Below are 17,908 nucleotides of genomic sequence, written 5' to 3' on the forward strand. Positions count from 1 at the left end.
ACACACACACACACAAGCAGACAAGTTATCCACAATGAAAAACAGAAAAAAGAGGTACACCACCCCACTGTATGACAACACTGCACAACAACACGGTCCTTTAGTGGCTAACATCTGAAATTTAAGATAAAAACTAAAAAAACATACCCAAGTATGTTTTTTTTTTAGAAATACTTAGAGTAAATACAAAATTTTGCATAAAAGATCTCTTCCAGTGAGCACATATACTCAGTTAACTGGGTAACCTTGCTGATGCAAACGTGGAATAGGTCTTTTTACAGAGTTAATTTCACTTCCATGTTTGTGAGGTGCATAGGCTGAGCTGTGCACCACCAAACCCCTTCAATCACCCTTATTTTGTCATAGTGAAATGATAAAACATGTCAAACAGTGACATATTGATTCATAGATCATGCATGTATCATCATCAGTTATGAGTTGAGATCTTCATGTCTGCCCTGTTTCCTCTGTCCTGACATGGAAGGAAGGTGTGGTGATTGATCAGGATCAACTCACCAGGTCGGTCTCACAAACATAGTAAAAGAGCCACATAAATGTCCAAATTTATCTTCACACAACGCTGTCTGGTTCTTGCCTATCTTAAGTAGGAGTCACTTAAGAGTCATTCATTGCTGTGAATTCTGGGTACATTAATACATTTTTAAACTAATAAACATGGTTGACTGAGTAATCATCACACACTGCTCAGCTCCTTCCACTAGCTCTCATAGGGGACCTTAAAACTTAAGCCACAGCTTAATAATACAGGGAAAAATAATATTGTGGATTAAACTATTTGCAGCCACCATCTACAGTGTAAATTTTTTACTTGTCAGGACTCTAATGTGGGTTTAATCTAGAGCTTCAACAAAAAAAAGGGGATGCGTTTCCTGAGTATCTGGCATTGTACTGTTTTACATACTGCTGCTTTGACATTTTTTGAAAAAAAAAAGACATGGACCAAAAGCTAGATGGAGAAACATGTGGCTCTGAAAGACCGAGTGATCCTGAAAGTCATCCCACACACTGTGACAGAGGAAATCTTGAAGTCCTAAGAACTGAGCTGATAACACAGCTCATTGCAACAGAGCTTCAGAGGCTGCAACAGGAAGAAGCTGATCACAAATGTTCTGCCTGAAGCCCAGAAGCAAGGCATTGGATGATAATTCGCTGTGTCTTTACAGTGACAGGTCAGACATGAATAAACAAGGCCCCATCAGTGGCAGCTCTCCTCTCTCTTACTGCAAACTGTAGATTGAATCTGTTTCCCAATATGGATTTAACAAGACTAAAAGTTTATACCAATGCAAGCCCTGTGAGGCTGGGAAGCTCGTTAGATAGCCCAAAACAAAGATGCTGGGTAAAGAATGCCAGAATAAAAATGGAGATAATTTTGCTATTATTGGCATCTTACCACAGGCGGGGGAAGAATGTAAAGTATGACCTGAGGGGGCCATTATGAGAAAAGTTGTCTGTCTATACAGCAGCCATTTTAGGACAACTTGGGCTCATCTAGTCAGGGTTAACCCGACACTGTCAGACCCGACTCAGTAGGATACTGTGGACTGAATATCCCTCTCCTAAGAGCAATCTGAGTCTAGAAATGCCTATAAAAGCAACGACTTGTCTGTTAGCACGTATGAGCAAAGGCTGAGAGGTTCTTGTATCAATGAATTGTTTTAATTGGTTGAAAACAGAAGAAAAAATTGTAACACTTAATTACAAATAGTGAAGTGAAGTGAAAACTATGAAGACACAACAGCAACAAACCACAACAGCTCAAAGAGCATGATTTAATTCTAAATGATAGAATAAACCATACACACAGATGAGTTTCACAAAGTCCAAACAATCTGCTGACGGAGAGAGTCATCCTCATGAGTCCTGCCTCCGTCTTTCATCAGAGATGGCTCACAGGGGCTACGCCCACACAGGAGGCAAATCCAGGTCAGGCGGTGGAAGCCTTTGGAGCAAGTTTCTAGATGTACTTCATACTATTTAGGTGCACTTCAATCGATCAATGATCAGATCCACAAGACACACAACAAGCAAAGCAAAAACACAGATATCGTAATCACTGAAGTGAGTTTGGACAGCAGCCAGCTCTGAAGTTTCATTTGTCAGAGTGTCGATAATGCACTGACAGAGAGAAACAATATTCTTCTTAACTATCCCTCCTCTCAACACGACTATTACAACTTTTCAAACTAATGCAATCATCTCAGCAAGTAAATTTTCACAAATTACTGAAAAGAATGAACTGATCAGATTGTGGTGGTCAAAGGTCAAAGGTCAAGGTCACAGTGACCTAACTTTCTTGTGAATGGAATATATCAGTAACGCCCTGAGGGCATTTAATTAAATCTGGCACAATCATTCACTTGGACTGAAGGATGGACTGATTAGAATTTGGTGGTTAAAGGTCAAAGGTCAAAACACGTTTTTCTCCATAACTCAAAGTAATTCACTTATTATGACGCAATTTAATTCGAATATCTATAAGGATAAAATGAAGTGATGACATTTTATATCCAAATGATGGTGAAGGTCAACTTCACTGTGACATCATAATGTTCTGCAAAAACACTTCTAGTTATTATCCAATGCTGTTGCTTGGCTGGTTGGTGTAGGAGAGGAGACCAGGTGTTACAGAATGGGGTCAGACTGTCCTTCAGGGTTGATGTGAGTTTTTCTAGGTTTGCTTGATCTGTTAACAGATCGAGCCCCTAATTTAGTGATAGCTTTCTTTTGTCGTTCCAGTTGAGTGATAAGGTTTTCTTGACCACAGTCACTGCTATTAGCATGAAGGTTTGGAGACGTTTGGAGATGTTGGAGGGATTGTAAGTAAGGAGAGAGAGGTGGAGCAGGAGAGGGGGATGCTGAGGTAGAGGATCTTGGACAGCTTTCACATGACCTCCAAAACCACCAGACTGGTAAGCTCCCTTAAGCCAGAATGCATGGAAGTGCTTGTGTACTCTGGGACAGTGTGTTCAGGTGTTACTCTGTATGGTTTGGTATGGTCTCAGTCAGCCACTCAAAGCGCTTTACAACGTGAGTCTCATTTCACACAGTGGAACTGATGGAATGGAACAGCCATCAGATGCAATCTGGGGTTCAGTGCCTTGCCCAAGGACACTCCGGACCGGAGGAGCTGGGGATCGAACCACCGACCTTCTGATAAGTGGATGACCCGCTCTACCTCCTGAGCCACAGCCGTCGTACACAAAGTGGACTTTGTACTGAATTAAATTGTGTGAGACGAAGAATGTACTAGTGTACTAGTGTTGAATATAGTTTGCCAGGTGATATGTATATTAAAGTCCATTTGTCCATTTGTCCATTTGTCTATTGATATTAAAACACTGTTGTCATTGTGATAATCTGTGATAGTAATTTTTTGGGTTATATATTAATATAGGGGTAAATATAGTAGTAACAGGAGTGGAGCTAGAAAAAGTTTCTTTTTATGGTCTCTTTCAGAAGTATGTACTGGCCAAGAGACTGGTGGGGTAATACATTGTATGTTTGTTTGAGAAGGTCAAAGGTCCTGAGAGATCTGCCACTGGAAATGTGGCTGGTTACTCCTCTGTTTCCAAGCAGGGAAGTTGATGGGTTGCTTATGGATTATGAACATAGGGTTATGTTAGGTAGGACTGAGAACAGAAGGAGACAGTTTGAAAGAAGGTGTCATTTGCTTTCCACCAGGCAGTCAGAGCAGTATTTATGGTGTTAACTTCAAAGCAGCTGTAGGTCTTAACTTATTTATCTGTGAATGCAATATGCTGAACGGGAAGAGCGTTACAGATGGTCTGTTCAATATCAAGCCAGGCAGAACTGGAGTTGTTTGTCCAGAGTCATGTGGCTAAACTGAAGCTGGTGGGAGAGGAAGTAGCGGTAAAAATTTGGAGCATCAAACCCGCCATATTGTTTGGGTTTTTGCAGTGTCATTGTTTTGATCCTGGGCTTTTTGCCTTTCCAGTAAAATGTACTGACTGTTGAATTTAGAGAGGAGAACCAGCACAGGGCAGGATTAACAGGGGTAATGGCAAATGGATGATTTATTTTGAGGGGAATCTTCTTTGGCCAACAGGAGAGTGGAAGTTTGTTCAACCTATCCACATCTATGTAGTAATGGGGTAAAGCTGAGTTCACAGTTTAGTTTTTACAGACTTTTTGGCAATGTTATCTAAAAATCCCATGTTAATGAAATGCTTATAATTCCGGGCATGTTATTTAAAGTGTAAAATATGAAGATAGAAAACAACAGCAGCAGCTCTCATTTCACTTGAGTTTATTTGTAACAAATGAAACTTGTGTCGACAAAGAACAGAAATCCATACAGACCTGTTTTCTGGTTTTCACACGCTCCGAGAACCAATGTAAGAAAATAAAAAGCACTTATTGACCCGGAGCAGAAAACAAAACAAAAAAAAGTTTACATTTACAGACCAATTGGAGGTAACTGATCCAAGTAACACACCATATTTTCGTTTTTATACAATTTATAAACTCCAGTTTTATCCATCTACATGATACACTGGGGGTAAAATAGAACACTTTTTTTGTGAAAATTCCCAACAAATCCACAATGTGATGTATTGCACATACTGCTGTGCCATAAAACTGTGATTTCGGGTGCATCCTTTTATTATATCACTCTCTATATCTGTTAAATTTTTTAATCACTCTTTAGTCATTTATTTATTTATTCATATTTATGCATTTCAATTACTCTCTGTGTTTTGTGTTATTTACATATACACAACCATGTGAGCATTACAGGGTCTGTCTTTACTGAGTTCAAGTAAAACTCTTTTTAAGGGGGGCTGGAGAGAGGAGGGGGGGGGCTGGGGGGGGGGGGGGGCTGGGGGGGGGGGGGGGGGGGGCTATTAGAGATAATAAGATACTAGTATTAGTGCATAGTACAAAGAGAGAAAGTGCAAGTCTTCCCATAACAGGTGCGACCAAAGGGGCATCTCAAAAGTGGTACCATGCATACAAAAACGACAACAGGGGTTTTACTGTAAGATGGTGGAAAACTGTCAACGATCCCATATATGCTTAAGCATAAATGGAGATACAAAAAAAAATGATGACTTAGGTTGTGTGTTGTTGGAAATGTAGCACCTGAACTTCTCTCAGCCTCTGTCATTTAAGAAAAAAATATATCACTGTAGACATCAGAATGAAGAACACAGTTGACCAGTTTGACTGACTTTAGGTGAAAGGTGTCAGGTGGAATACATGATCGTATCTGTATGGTTTGTTGTTTCTTTTTTTTTTTTTTTTTTCAAACTGACAAAGAAAGCCACTGCTGTTCAGCTTTATATAGACGTCTACATAGCTGAGTAAGTATGACTTGTCTGAGCCAGCTCACAGTCGGAGCCAAAGTTGATAGTGTGGCCACAGTTTCATGGTAGGCAAACTGAAGTCTCCATGAAAGAGTATATATACTGTTTATACATAAAGCTTGTGCAAGTGTCCCAGGAAGAAAAGATGGAAAACTGTCAACATAGAAACTTTTTTTCTGTCCAAAAGTGATCAGACCAGCCTGCTAATAACCTATTTTGAATTTTTGAATATATATTTTTTTTTTAAATCAAAAGAGACATAATGATGCAGTTGCTGGGTTGAAAGTGATGAGTACAACTATCCAGCCTACACAGAGCCTTCCATACAAAATTTCACAGGCGAAAAACAGAACACACAAGATACTTTCACATACTGTAACGTAACAAAATAATATACACAGACATTCAGTTCACAAACACACAAGCATACACACATAAAATACACAAAAAACCCTTTAAAGTAACTTTATCAAAATAGGCGTGTAATATAAGGCACTAGAAATCTAAAATCAAAAATACTTATTAGATGCTGTTTGAAATATGAGTTCCATCATTCATTGGTTGCCTTGACACACAGAAGGATGACATCGTCTACTGGAGTTGTGACATGGATAAAAGATCTACTTTCTAAGAGGCCAGAGGTCGTCTGTCCTCAGTTTGGACACATTGAACCGTGGTGGGAACCATATCGAGCGGAACATCCTTGTGTCTGGAAAATGATGCACCATCATCAGTATCATCATAATGGCATATAACTGCAGTTAGTGACTTGACACAAAAATATATAATACATCTACTTATTGCACACTGAATCAGACAGAGAGAAAAGTCATAGGTGAGCATTCCAGTGAGATAATTGTTCCTTCCCCGACCCTTCCTTCCCCTACATCCCTTTCTTGCTCCCTGCTTGGAAAATCTTTGTGAAGCTTATTTGGACACATAAATAGTTGTTTTTGTTTTTTCATATTTAGCTTTCTGTGCATACTCTCTGTAGTTGTGTTCTATCTGACTTTCTCTCAACGTGCACACAGAACAACTTCCCAGGACTTTATTCAGGACTGGTAGCAGCAGGGGTTAAACTGCACCTCTGTGGGCCCCAGGGAGTTCAAAAAAAAAAAAAAAAAAAGAAAAAAGGCCGCCCCCAGGTCTCTGACATCACAGGCCAGAAAGAGACGAGGCCAAGAGTCCTGTGTGCATGCGAACATGTGTGTTTTTAAAAAGAGAGAGTGGGTTGAGAATACAGGAGAGTGACACTCAATGGTGGCATTTTTCATAGAACTGTGAACATTTTCCACACTAGATTTGATTGTACACTTCAAAACAGTACTGTATCACTTTTTAAAAAAATCGCTACAGCTCATTGGATTACACAGAAAAAAGAAAAGGAAAAAAAACCCCCACCAACTTTGCCTTGGTATGGTCAGTGGGGACAAAGTCATAAATCTGTAAAAACAAAAAACAGAACGTGCCATAAGGAACACCCAGTTTTTAAAAAACAAGATAATCACATATTTATATTTTTCTAAAAAACTAAATTAATGTTTTACTTTGTGGTATGCATTTTATACTTCTCTCAAATTTCCCGTATCTTTAATTGTGAAGCATAAGGTTGAACTGGTGGTTTTATTACTGTATGGTAGAAATACTTCTTTTTCATTCACAGGAAATGAGAGTCTGTTTCAAAAACAAAGAAAAAAAAAAACACTGCTTGGTGTCTTTTTTTTGGGATGTGTGTTCTTTGTCTTTTTAATACTGTGTGCTCTGTGTTATCAGTCTCCTGTTGGCAATTCTCTGGTGCTCAAAAGTCCCAGTTCTTTCAGTTCACGAGGCTTCCATAAGATGGATTTGTAGTCTCCTTCAAGATAGTCCTCAAGATAATAGAAAAATCAAAATTTCCTGTGACAGCTAAATACTGTAGCCGGGTCCTGTTTTTAGGTCGGTGATGCTACACTGGTGGTGGATGAGGTGAGAGTTCCACACCCAAACAATGTAAAGCAATCTGGGTGCTCACAAAAGCACTGAAACGAATAGAAATCTAGATCTGATCAAGTATTCTGATTGGAACAGTGGTTGAAGTTGCTTCTTCAGACTGACCAATTGGTGTGTTTGGGCTGAGGGTGGAAGGAAAACACCCTTGTCAAGCAGGTTGCTATGGCTCAGTTAGAGGTGCTGTTTCTGGGTACGGGATAAGCCGATGGTCCCCCTTCACTCTGCATGTGGTGGCGAAATCTTCAAAGAAACATCGCAGCCTAATGCATTAATTCAGGCTGCATGTGACCTAAGAAAAGTGCACTAGGTGGGATGTGGCATGAGAGACAGCCACTGGGTTTATGTTGCATAGTGATCAAAGCTTCCCAGGTACTCCAGACTGGCTCGGTAGCAGAACTGGTACTGGTCCTGGAGGGAGGCAGAACAGGTCAGTGAGAGACACAGACTGGAGCAGAGACAAACAAATGCACTACTTGTTGGCTGACTAAGGAACAGCGCATGAGCTGGAAAGTGAGACACAATAATAATGGTGGGAGAAGCTCACCTCTGTCTGAACGGTGGCAGGTCTCTGGGTGCGCAGCATCTTGACCGTCTGGAAGATGTCCACCACGCCCTCATACCGCATCCTCTCCAGCACGATGCTGAGGGTGATGAATACACCAGTCCTCCCTACTCCAGCACTGTTGGTGGACAGGTGGAGACATACTTAGAACTGGATGTATCTAAGATTTTAGCACCTGCAGTCACGTATAATAAGCTGCACTTATCAAAAATGACCTACTTGTGATTACTGGTTTACATGTGGTACAGATGATATAGTGTAAAGGCTCCTGTCACTGCTACAAGCCACCCTCAAGCCCCATCTCTTCTCACCTTTATTCCAACCCTAGACCACCTTTCAGCTTGAATGATCATCTGTGGGTGTTTTTCTTCCCTTTGCACAAATCTGACATTTATTTATGTAAACCAGGGGAATTCAATTAAAATTCAAGAGGTCCAGTTAGACAAAATTTCCCCAAGCAAAGGTCCAGAACATTGGTCTTAGTTGTTATATATATGTATATGTAATTTTATTATAATTATAATAAAATAATACCTCTATATAATAATAACTATATTTCTAATAATGGCTGTAATAAGTGATATATTACAAAGGGTTTTTGAAAAATTATAATCAGGTGCTTAATTTTACAAACTGAAATAAAAAGTGTAGCTTGACTTTCCATTTTTCTTCTTAATGGTTAACTCCAACGGTCTCAACCATTTTATAGCAAACAATCTCAACACATCATAACAATTCAACAGTTTCAACATGTCCTTTTCTCTTTCTTTCCTTCTTCTATCCCACTTTCCCCTCTAATTTCAGTGTGTATCTCACTCACTGACCGACTTGAGTTGCAATGATTGGTTGAATAGTTTCACATAACCACTGCTGTAATGGCTACAAAAGCTGTGTCAATTCAAATAGGAACGCTCTGTCAAAATGGAATAATTCTCAATAATTTAAAGGTTAGACGTCTGGTTAAGAGGACGTTGGGAGATATGAAATGCCTTCTATTTATCACACATATTCTTTCTCCTTGTGAGACTTGGACACTGGTTGATGATAAAATATACAGAGGGCAGTGGGAAGGATGCATCTTACCTGCAGTGCACAGTAATTGGCCCATCCTGGCCAAACTGTTCTTTCGTTTTGTGCACCTGGCCAATGAAATCAATGAATCCCTCCCCTGACTTTGGCACTCCTTGCTCTGGCCAATCAGTGAACTGGAACTGACGAACAGTCCGTGATTGGCCGTCCTAAAAATGAAGGAAATGTGTTATTCCTTTTAAATCCAGAGGAAAAATATGTGTAAAACGGTACAAATAAACTAACACATATACACACAAACTGATGACTCACCCTGGCATCAGTGACTTTGAACTCTCGTAGGATGTACTGGGGCATGTTGTACTCAGCCATGGGATCCACCACGAAGTACTGGTACCTGGCTGAGCGCTCGGCAGGCCAGTACTGGTGACATTTCTCCTGCAGGAGGACAGCACAGAGGCTTCAGTTCAGAGCTCTACATCATGACTGAGAGATTTAGTGTGACAGGAGAACAATTTCTAGCTACTATGTCATTGAAATGTCTCCATGACTTGTGAAATTCATTATTCACTTGAAGATAATTTTCCGGGAGATAAGATATGAGGTTCATGAGACATAACTCAGACCGCTATCTCTTGCATATTCACTCTTCTCACTGTGTCGCTTGCACTTTCATTGCTTCATATACTTTTTTTGTAGTGGTTCGCGGAGCTCAAAAGTGCTCTCCCTGTGAGAACTTCTGCCACTGGAAAGTCTAAATATAAAAGAGCTGCTGATTATGCTGCACTTTAGCTTGTGCTTCAAAATAATAATGAGTCGTAATTACAATATAGTGTGTGATACTGTATTACAATACACGTTTAAGCAAAATTGATCATGTAATCAAGTCCAAATCACTATTTGATCTTGTGGCTTTATATAAATTGAAAATTAATCTATTATTTAAAAGCTGCAGAGTCTTATTAATGTGGGTTTCAAAGATTTTTGTTGTCTCTTTATCTAGATTTTCCTTTATTATTTTCCTGTAGTAAATCTTACATAGCAATCAGAGTGGTGTGTGTCTGTGCATCCGTACCCGTCCCATTTCTCTCAGTTTGGTTAGCATGACAACTATGGTGGAGTTGTGTTCCCACAGCATCCTCCAGTAGTCCTCTGTGGTTTCAGCCAACGGACCTTGGGTTGCTATATAGGCCTTCTGCTGCCTACACACACAAATACATGGATTACCGTATATATGAATATGACATCCTCTCTACAGGCCTAGAGGGCATATAAAACATTATATGATGCTCAGTTCAGCTCTCTCTGACCTGTATCCATCAATGAAGCTGGCGTTGATATAGTCAGATCCCTCCACTCCTCTGATTGGCTGCAGACACACACGTGTGGTCTCATAGGGCATGATGTTCACCAGCCGGTTCTTGAACTTGTTGCATGGCAGGTTGGCACTCACGAACCGTGATGTGTGGGCCTTGGCACTGGCCAGACGCTGGGAAAGAGAAAAACAGCAATTATACAATATCACTGACTGATCCTAAGATATGGGCCTGAGAAGTAGTGTTAGTGAGAGCACACAAAACACGAGGGATGGATGGGTTAAAGGGAGGATGGAAAATAAAAAGGAAGTTCAGGCAAATTCAAGGACCTCATTCAAATGTATTCAGCACAAGGCTTGGTTTTCCTCTGGCACAATGGACAACTGAAATGAGAAAATCAGCTTGACTCGGCGGGCCTGAGGATATTTAGCCGGACATCTTCAATTGAACAAAGGAGGGTCGATCTAGGGGGACAAGGGCAGTGGTAGGGAAGGGAAGGGAAGGGTGAATATAATGAATGAGAGGAGGAAGAAGAAAATCAAGAGTCGAGGGGCAGGAAACCACAAGGCCCCACACTCTCTCAACGCACATATGTGAACCACAGTTGATCCTGCACGAAGGGGAAAAAAAAAAACAACAACAAAAAAAACCACCCTGGAACACACACGCTCATATGGATACATGTGGAAAGGCAGACGTGAGCACATACTGTACAGTCTCTCTCACACTCAACCACTGGATGACATGGCAAAACGAAAAGGCGGAACGACAGAGAATAGGCAGAGGGAAACCGCAGACTCATGGGGTAGAGTGGAGGGGGGGGGAGGGCAATGGGGTCTCGTGAACTGAGCCTCGACCATCGGTGGCTACCGGAGCGCTGTGGGAGCAACAGCGGTACCTCATTTTCTTATAGACAGACCAAGATGGAAAATCCCACCCAGACCAAAGGTTCATTAGTTCATTTGAGTACTCTGAACCTAGTATTTGGTGTAAACAATACTAATTCTTCGTGTCATTTGGTTTGAATTTGACTCGGCCTTATCAATGAAGCCTGACAAACACAAAGCCTTTCACCGCTTTGATACATGCCATTATTTTCGGCATCTGTTAAGCTTGGGTAAAACCATAACCTGCTGGCAGCCTCTTTAAGCTCAACCAGTAAACTCCGTGTGAAAGGAAACAAAAACATGACTTCTTAATAGGGTGTTGGATTACTAAATGCTGCCAGAACAGCTCTGTTCCTTGCTTTTCTCTCACACATGCTTCAACTTTGTGTGAGGGATGCGACGCCGCGCCTCCATGAGAATTTCCATCCTTTTTGGCGTTTTTGTTGATGAAGGTGGAAAGTGCTGCTTCAGATGGCGCTCCGCAATGCCCCATAAGTGTTCGAGTGAGATGAAATCTGGTGACTGGGACAACCCTGGCATATGTTTTACATCAATACAAGGCTGAGCAAACAGCACTCGGTTCATTGTCATTCTGGGCAGACCGCTGCCATTAGGACAGGAATGCGGGAGCATAGGATGAAGGAGATTGCTTGGAGTGGCTTTGTATTTACTTTGCCCTCTGAGCGTCTGAGCAGACACAAACCATTCCAGGAAAAATTTAAGCCACCTGCTTTCAATATATATACCTGTATTGCTAAAGCTGATTCTCTTTTCACCCAGCCAGGCCAGACAGGTCTGCAGAGAACTTGTCTGGCAAGAGGTGAATATCAGAGTAAACAAAGTAAAAACAGCTAGAATAAAATGAAAATGACACTACTCAATAACACTTTGAACCCCTTATGCACTCATTCTTCTTGTGTGTGTATTAATGTCTATGTTTGGTGGGCTCACTCTGAATTCTGATCAGCTCCCTAAGTGTTTGAAAACGCCCATTTGACCTTTCCCAAAGATTGCAGGCCTATACTATATGGTTTTTGTGTGCAGGCCCATCAAACTTTTAAAGCTACAATGCTTTCTAAACCCCCCAGCAGAACTCTCTTACCTTGGATTCAAAAGGTACAATCCCATAATCCCCTTCAAATCCAACCATCTATAATGACCATATAAAACTCTCAGTGGGGGACTGAAAATCTAAGGACCTCTAACCGCCCTGGGAAAGATGCTAAGTAACTATCAAGGTCAGGAATTTCAGGTGCAGGAGAGGAGAAGGTTGTTCCTAAGCTGTTCTTCCCAAGACGATCCTCCAATGAACATCTTCAGCAGCTACTAAATAGATCTGAAGGTGTGACCGTTCCCAAGGTCAAGTATCAAACCTGAACCGAAGTCTTTTGGGTCAAAATGGATGAGAAGTGCTAGAGGTGCTCAGCATCAGGGCAAGTTTGAACATGTAAAGTTACATGATAATCAAGCAAACTCAGTCTGCTAATGTGGACTGTATGATGCAGTCATGAGCTCCAGAAAAGCTACTAAATGGATCTTAAGATTCTTTTGTCAACAACATCGTCATTGTTTGAGATGCTGTGTCTTTTAACAAGAGCTTCTTTCAATTAACTTCATTTCATTTTCATTTACATGTTGCTTTATGATGCTGTTTAGATTTTATTAGGGTGGGAAGCAAAATTCTTAAATTTTAATATATATATATATATATATATATATTATAGGATATATAATATAGGATAACAGTTTGCACTTATTTACTTCCTGTAGAGAATGAGACTAAAAGATCTATACCACCCATGTGAGTCTTAAGTATGGGACTAAGGTCAGTAGATTAGCTTATCTTAGCACAAAGACCGGAAACAGGGTGAAACAGCTAGCCTCTGCAGCTCAATCGTTAACATGTTGTATCTCATTTGTTCATTTGCTTCAAGCCTCTGATGTGACCATGTACTGTACTTTATTTATGGGGTCAGGATGGCCCATTAGGTCCAGAAACACTGATTTTAAGAGCCAAAGTGTCTGCATCGCTCTAAATATATACAGTACCACCTTCAAGGATGCCGTTGTGTAGCTGACCCTCAAATCTGACCTTATGTGTGGCTCTCTCTCTTTCAGAGACCAGTGGAGTGTCACAGTATTATCATTTAATCGGTTTTATGAACCATCATAAATCAGTTATTTTACCACCGTCAGGGATATGGTGAATAGTTCTCACCTTGAACTCCAGCTCCATGCCGGTGACATTCTCTCCCGGTTCAATCTGCGTCAGCCTCTGGATGTAGGAGTACAGGTTCCTAGCAGGGACCTCGGTGTTCCCGCAGGTCACAGCCTCCAGCAGCGCGTCATGAATGAAGATGTACTGGTCCTCCGTCTGGACCATGTAGTTCCTCTGGGAGCGCATGAGCGTGACATGACCGTAGATATCGATGGTCTTCTCATGCTTGATTCGCTCCGTCATGGCGTCAATCACGATGAAGCAGCCTGTGCGACCCACTCCAGCGCTGAGCCAAAACAAGAGGGGGGGGGGGGAGACAGATGGTGATGTGATTTTCTTAAATAACCTGGGGTATGAAGTGTCGAACAAATAATTTCCTGAGTGTGTGCTGTGTCTTCAGACCTGGTACAAATCTGGCCCTGTTGCACAGCGCAGAAGCTCTTAACATATTGTGCCTAAGTCAACTAAATATCACAAAAGATGCCAGGCAGCAATATTTCCAACAAAGGCTGTAAAAATTGACATCAGCGATGAGTCAGCATCACCGTCTCACTGGCATTAGGAAGATATCCTCTCCTATCGACATACAATCCAGAAATATAATACATTTAGCTGCCCACCCAAACACTTCACATTTTTGCTGTGCTAGTACCTAAATGGTGAAACACCCTGACCAAGCAAGTTTCTGCAAGTGAATAAAAACCTCTTTATATGGTTAAATTAATACCAGTGTGTATGTGTTCGTGCACTGGCGTGTATGTGTGTGTTGCTCAGGTAGAATGAGATTCGGTCCATTGTTTGATACAGCGGCTGGTTGATATGTTAAGACACATTATGATGGAGTCTTGCCTGGATAATTAAATTTGACTGATAATCCTGTTAGATACTCCATCTGACTGCTACGGAAGATTAGGAGGAGCTCTTCTCCTGCCAACCTTTTCACCCCCCTCCCACCTTCATCTCCCTGCCTCTTTATCTTCTCTCCAACACTCTCGCACCAGCCCCACCACTTTTTCACTCTCACATTTGTACCTTTTTTTTTTTTTAAGACTCCATTTTCTCTCCACCTTTCCTTTTCTTTAATTCATCATTTCCATCCACCGTGTCCTGGATTTGACCTCACCTTCTCTCTCATTCTGCACGTATCTCCTCCTCTAACTCTCGGTCCCTTGCTAACTCTCCCTCTCAATCATTGTCTCAATCCCCTTTTTATTCCTCTTTCCTCTCTTCCTCCTCATCTGTACCTCCCTAATTCTTCCTCCCAAGAGCTTCTGCTCCACATTCCCTCTGCTACCCTCTATCTTCTTCTCTCCTTCACTTCCTGGTAAGAGCAAAATACCAGCTTCATCCCAGCTGTGGAGCTAAACACTGTGCCAAGATAGTAATGACAAGTTTCCAGAATCTTCCTCCAAACCCCCTGCTGCTCAGACAGCAGATCATTTGAATATAAACTTATGAACCCAGATCTACCACCAGCTTAAATGGTAAATAGTCGGAAAAATGAAACCTTCTTATAGTAAATAGGGTCAGCATGGTGGCTGCTGTTGTTGTTAGTCTTAGAGATGATGGAGGTTGTTAAGGGAGGAATGTTTTTGGGGTTCTCATAATGGCAGGTCAATCTCATTTCAGTTCTGGACCTGTGATTGATTTTATACAAGTGCTCCTGGACTCTTGTCGATTTTCACAGACTCCTGGGCTTTTGAAAATTATGTTGCCAAGTAAAACCTAAAATGACATATAAGTGTTTCATGCACACGCACACACACACACACACACCTGCAATGGACGACCATGGGTCCTGCGTCTGGAGGGTTGCAGGCCTTGACCCTCCGAAGGAAGGCCAGGAAGGGGGTGGGGTGTTCAGGCACCCCATGGTCCGGCCAGGCTGTGAACTGGAAGTGACGGACCTCGCGCTTCTCATTGGAGCCGCTCTGGATGAGCAGAAAGATGGAGTGTTAAATATAAAGCTGATGTGATTCTATGTTTTTTCTAATTGTCAACAAATCCTATGAAAATACCACAACCAGAAATGCACTGGCCTGTGTCTCAATACTTTCTAACTTCCCTACCCTGTCTGTGGCATTCAACACCAGCCCCAGTCATTCCTACTGAAGATGTAAATCTTCCAATAACAGGTAACACATATAGTTTCATTTTTGTTTAAAAGGCTACACATGGGCATTGTAGTTTTTAGCAAACATTAATGAAAAGCACCTTCGTTGAGACTTTTTTCAGCCATAGATTAATACACTTTTGTTGCTCTAGGATCAATTAATTCTTAGTTTCGGTCATTTCCTGGGATTTGTTGACATTAAAACAAATATAGAATATCACCAGATGTACCGTTTAAAATGCACAATAACATTTCATGACTAGCATAGATACAGTATGTGACCAAATAAATGTACTGTTCATGGATCAATAATGTATGAAAAAGGAGGAAAAAAAATCTTGTGCGTTCTCATATGGCTGTTTGTCAGGTTAGGTCACAAATACAAGCAAGAATCTGTGTCATCGCCACAGAATCAAGCACAAACACACAAACTAATATACATGAATATTTCATCAGATCAATACACACTTGACCCCATTACACTCCGCTGCACACGTCATGTTACCTTGTAAAGAGCGAAGGTCCTGACAGAGTAGGTAGCCAGCTCCACTGTGTCCAGTAGAGTGACCTGGATGAGGCCGTAGGTCTCTGTGCCCCGGGTTGGCCAGTACTGATCGCACTTGACCTAGAAGGGAAGAAGGGAGAATCTGTGAGATATGCAGTTTAGATTTGTCTGTACTTGGCTGCATGTGCATGTGTACCGAGGCAAAATAGGAGGGGAGTGTTGAAGCAGATCAGTGAGAGGGTTTGCAAAATTCAGACAGTAATGTTTGAAAAAAAATGTGCATATAGAGACAACCCAGCGTGTGACAGGGCTTTTAGTGAGTGTGTGTGGGGTGAAGAGTGACAGAGAGAGAGAGAGAGAGAGAGAGAGAGAGAGAGAGTTCTGCTTTCTGGGGTGTGTGATCCAGCAAGTGGTTTCAAATACTAGAAAACTGTGTGGCATGAATTTGCCAAAGGTTGGTGGGCTCCCTCACAAGGATCCACCATAGTGCTCAGGAAAGCCAAGTGACACCTAAAGTTCAATCTCACAAATCCCTACAAAACTACACCCCGCACACCAGATCCCAGTACCCCTATCCACCAAAACACCTAGAATTCCCATGTATAAGGCAGTCATGTTTGTAGTTCGTCATCTCAGCCTCAGAGACCATAGAGGGGAGAGCAAAAAAAAAAGAATCCCAGAGGAGAGAAAAGAGGGGAGGAGGGCCTTGGCAGAATCAGGCCAAACCAAACGTTATGTGCTGATCCCACCAGTCCTCACATCAAAGACAGCAGGGAGCTCAGCTCAGCTCGCTCTGCATTCCACTGCTCCAGACTGGGGATTATGCGTTTTGGCCCAGAATGTTCAGGCTGTAATTACAGCTTTTCAACTGTTGTTTTCCCACCAGACCTTGAGATACTGTGGGGACAAGAATGGTCGTCCACGTAGGGGGGCTAGACCACTGCCAAAGACTAAACAGGATCGCAGTAAATGCCTGGTGTGAAGACTATATTATCCATTGATATATGGACAGCATAACTGCGCACTGCTTTTATATGGTTTGATTGGTGCTAAAAGGAAGCATACTGGCATGATTCCCACAGTGGGACCATCTGTGATCATCTGTGTTGTTAATGCATAAACACATAATGGCATAATGTTGAGAGGTGTTAAATGAGATTAAATCATTTTTTCCAACAAACAGCCCACTACTCCCTCAAGCAGTAGAAACAGAGGTTGTGGGCTTATAATAAACATCTAAGAATAGTCAAATTGAATGCTTTTATTGTTGTAACTACTTTATTGAATATAGAGAATTTAAAGCAGGCATTCACAAACTAAAGAGGTATCATATTTATGAGACAGTAGCAGCCTATGCCTTACAATTAGGGGCTCTGCAGTCCTCCACCAAAACAAAAAAAAAAAAAATGTCATAAAACCTCATGATAATGTAGCCACGGTGTAAAAAAAATGACACTTTGATGGCTACGTCCTGTACTGCATAGCCACAAGACAAGAAAAGAGAAAAACAGCTGTGGGTGTGATCATGCAAACTGTAGACACTAATGTGCACTCTGTCTGAACTGCAGTGGTTATAATAAAACCTGTTTTTAGTTAACTATAAGTGCCTTGTGGTGAGTTGAAAACAATTCAGCATTCTCACTCAATGCACTGGTTATTGCGGAGAGAAAAAAGAAGGGGGAAACAGCAGGAAAAAAAAAGGCACTGAATAGAGGAAAAAAGGTAAGGAGGAAACCATGTGAGGTGAGGTTGCATTTTAAAAGGGATTAGCAAAGGAGAGAAAGAGAGGTCTTGCCTTAGAGAAGAAATAAGAGGGCATCTGAGGGTCAAACAGACACAACAGAGACAGTTGGAAAAAGTTGAAAAGGAAACAGAGTTTTAACACAAGGCACAGGTTAATAGGAAAAGAAGCACAGATGAGAGGAAAGGATCATTTTC

General features: G+C 41.4%; 1 protein-coding gene across 7 annotated transcripts in view; it reads right to left on the minus strand.

The window, feature by feature from the left end:
- Positions 1–4,274: 4,274 nt before the first annotated feature.
- The window catches only part of ptprdb (protein tyrosine phosphatase receptor type Db), a 145,153-nt gene continuing 131,519 nt past the window's right edge, over positions 4,275–17,908 (minus strand). For all 7 annotated transcript variants that reach the window (XM_071503787.1, XM_071503780.1, XM_071503779.1 and 4 more), the window contains 9 exons: positions 15,971–16,090; positions 15,129–15,283; positions 13,353–13,638; positions 10,242–10,420; positions 10,007–10,133; positions 9,244–9,369; positions 8,986–9,140; positions 7,885–8,020; positions 4,275–7,748 (listed from right to left, as the gene is read on the minus strand). In XM_071503787.1, coding sequence (XP_071359888.1) covers positions 7,680–7,748; positions 7,885–8,020; positions 8,986–9,140; positions 9,244–9,369; positions 10,007–10,133; positions 10,242–10,420; positions 13,353–13,638; positions 15,129–15,283; positions 15,971–16,090 — 1,353 coding nt within the window. In that variant the 3' untranslated portion in view covers positions 4,275–7,679. The remainder of the gene's footprint in view (positions 7,749–7,884; positions 8,021–8,985; positions 9,141–9,243; positions 9,370–10,006; positions 10,134–10,241; positions 10,421–13,352; positions 13,639–15,128; positions 15,284–15,970; positions 16,091–17,908) is intronic.

The sequence above is a fragment of the Trachinotus anak genome, unplaced genomic scaffold, assembly GCF_046630095.1.
Source record: "Trachinotus anak isolate AG129_WGS33_773 ecotype Australia unplaced genomic scaffold, CSIRO_AGI_Tana_v1 ptg000019l, whole genome shotgun sequence".
Classification (NCBI taxonomy): Eukaryota; Metazoa; Chordata; class Actinopteri; order Carangiformes; family Carangidae; genus Trachinotus; species Trachinotus anak.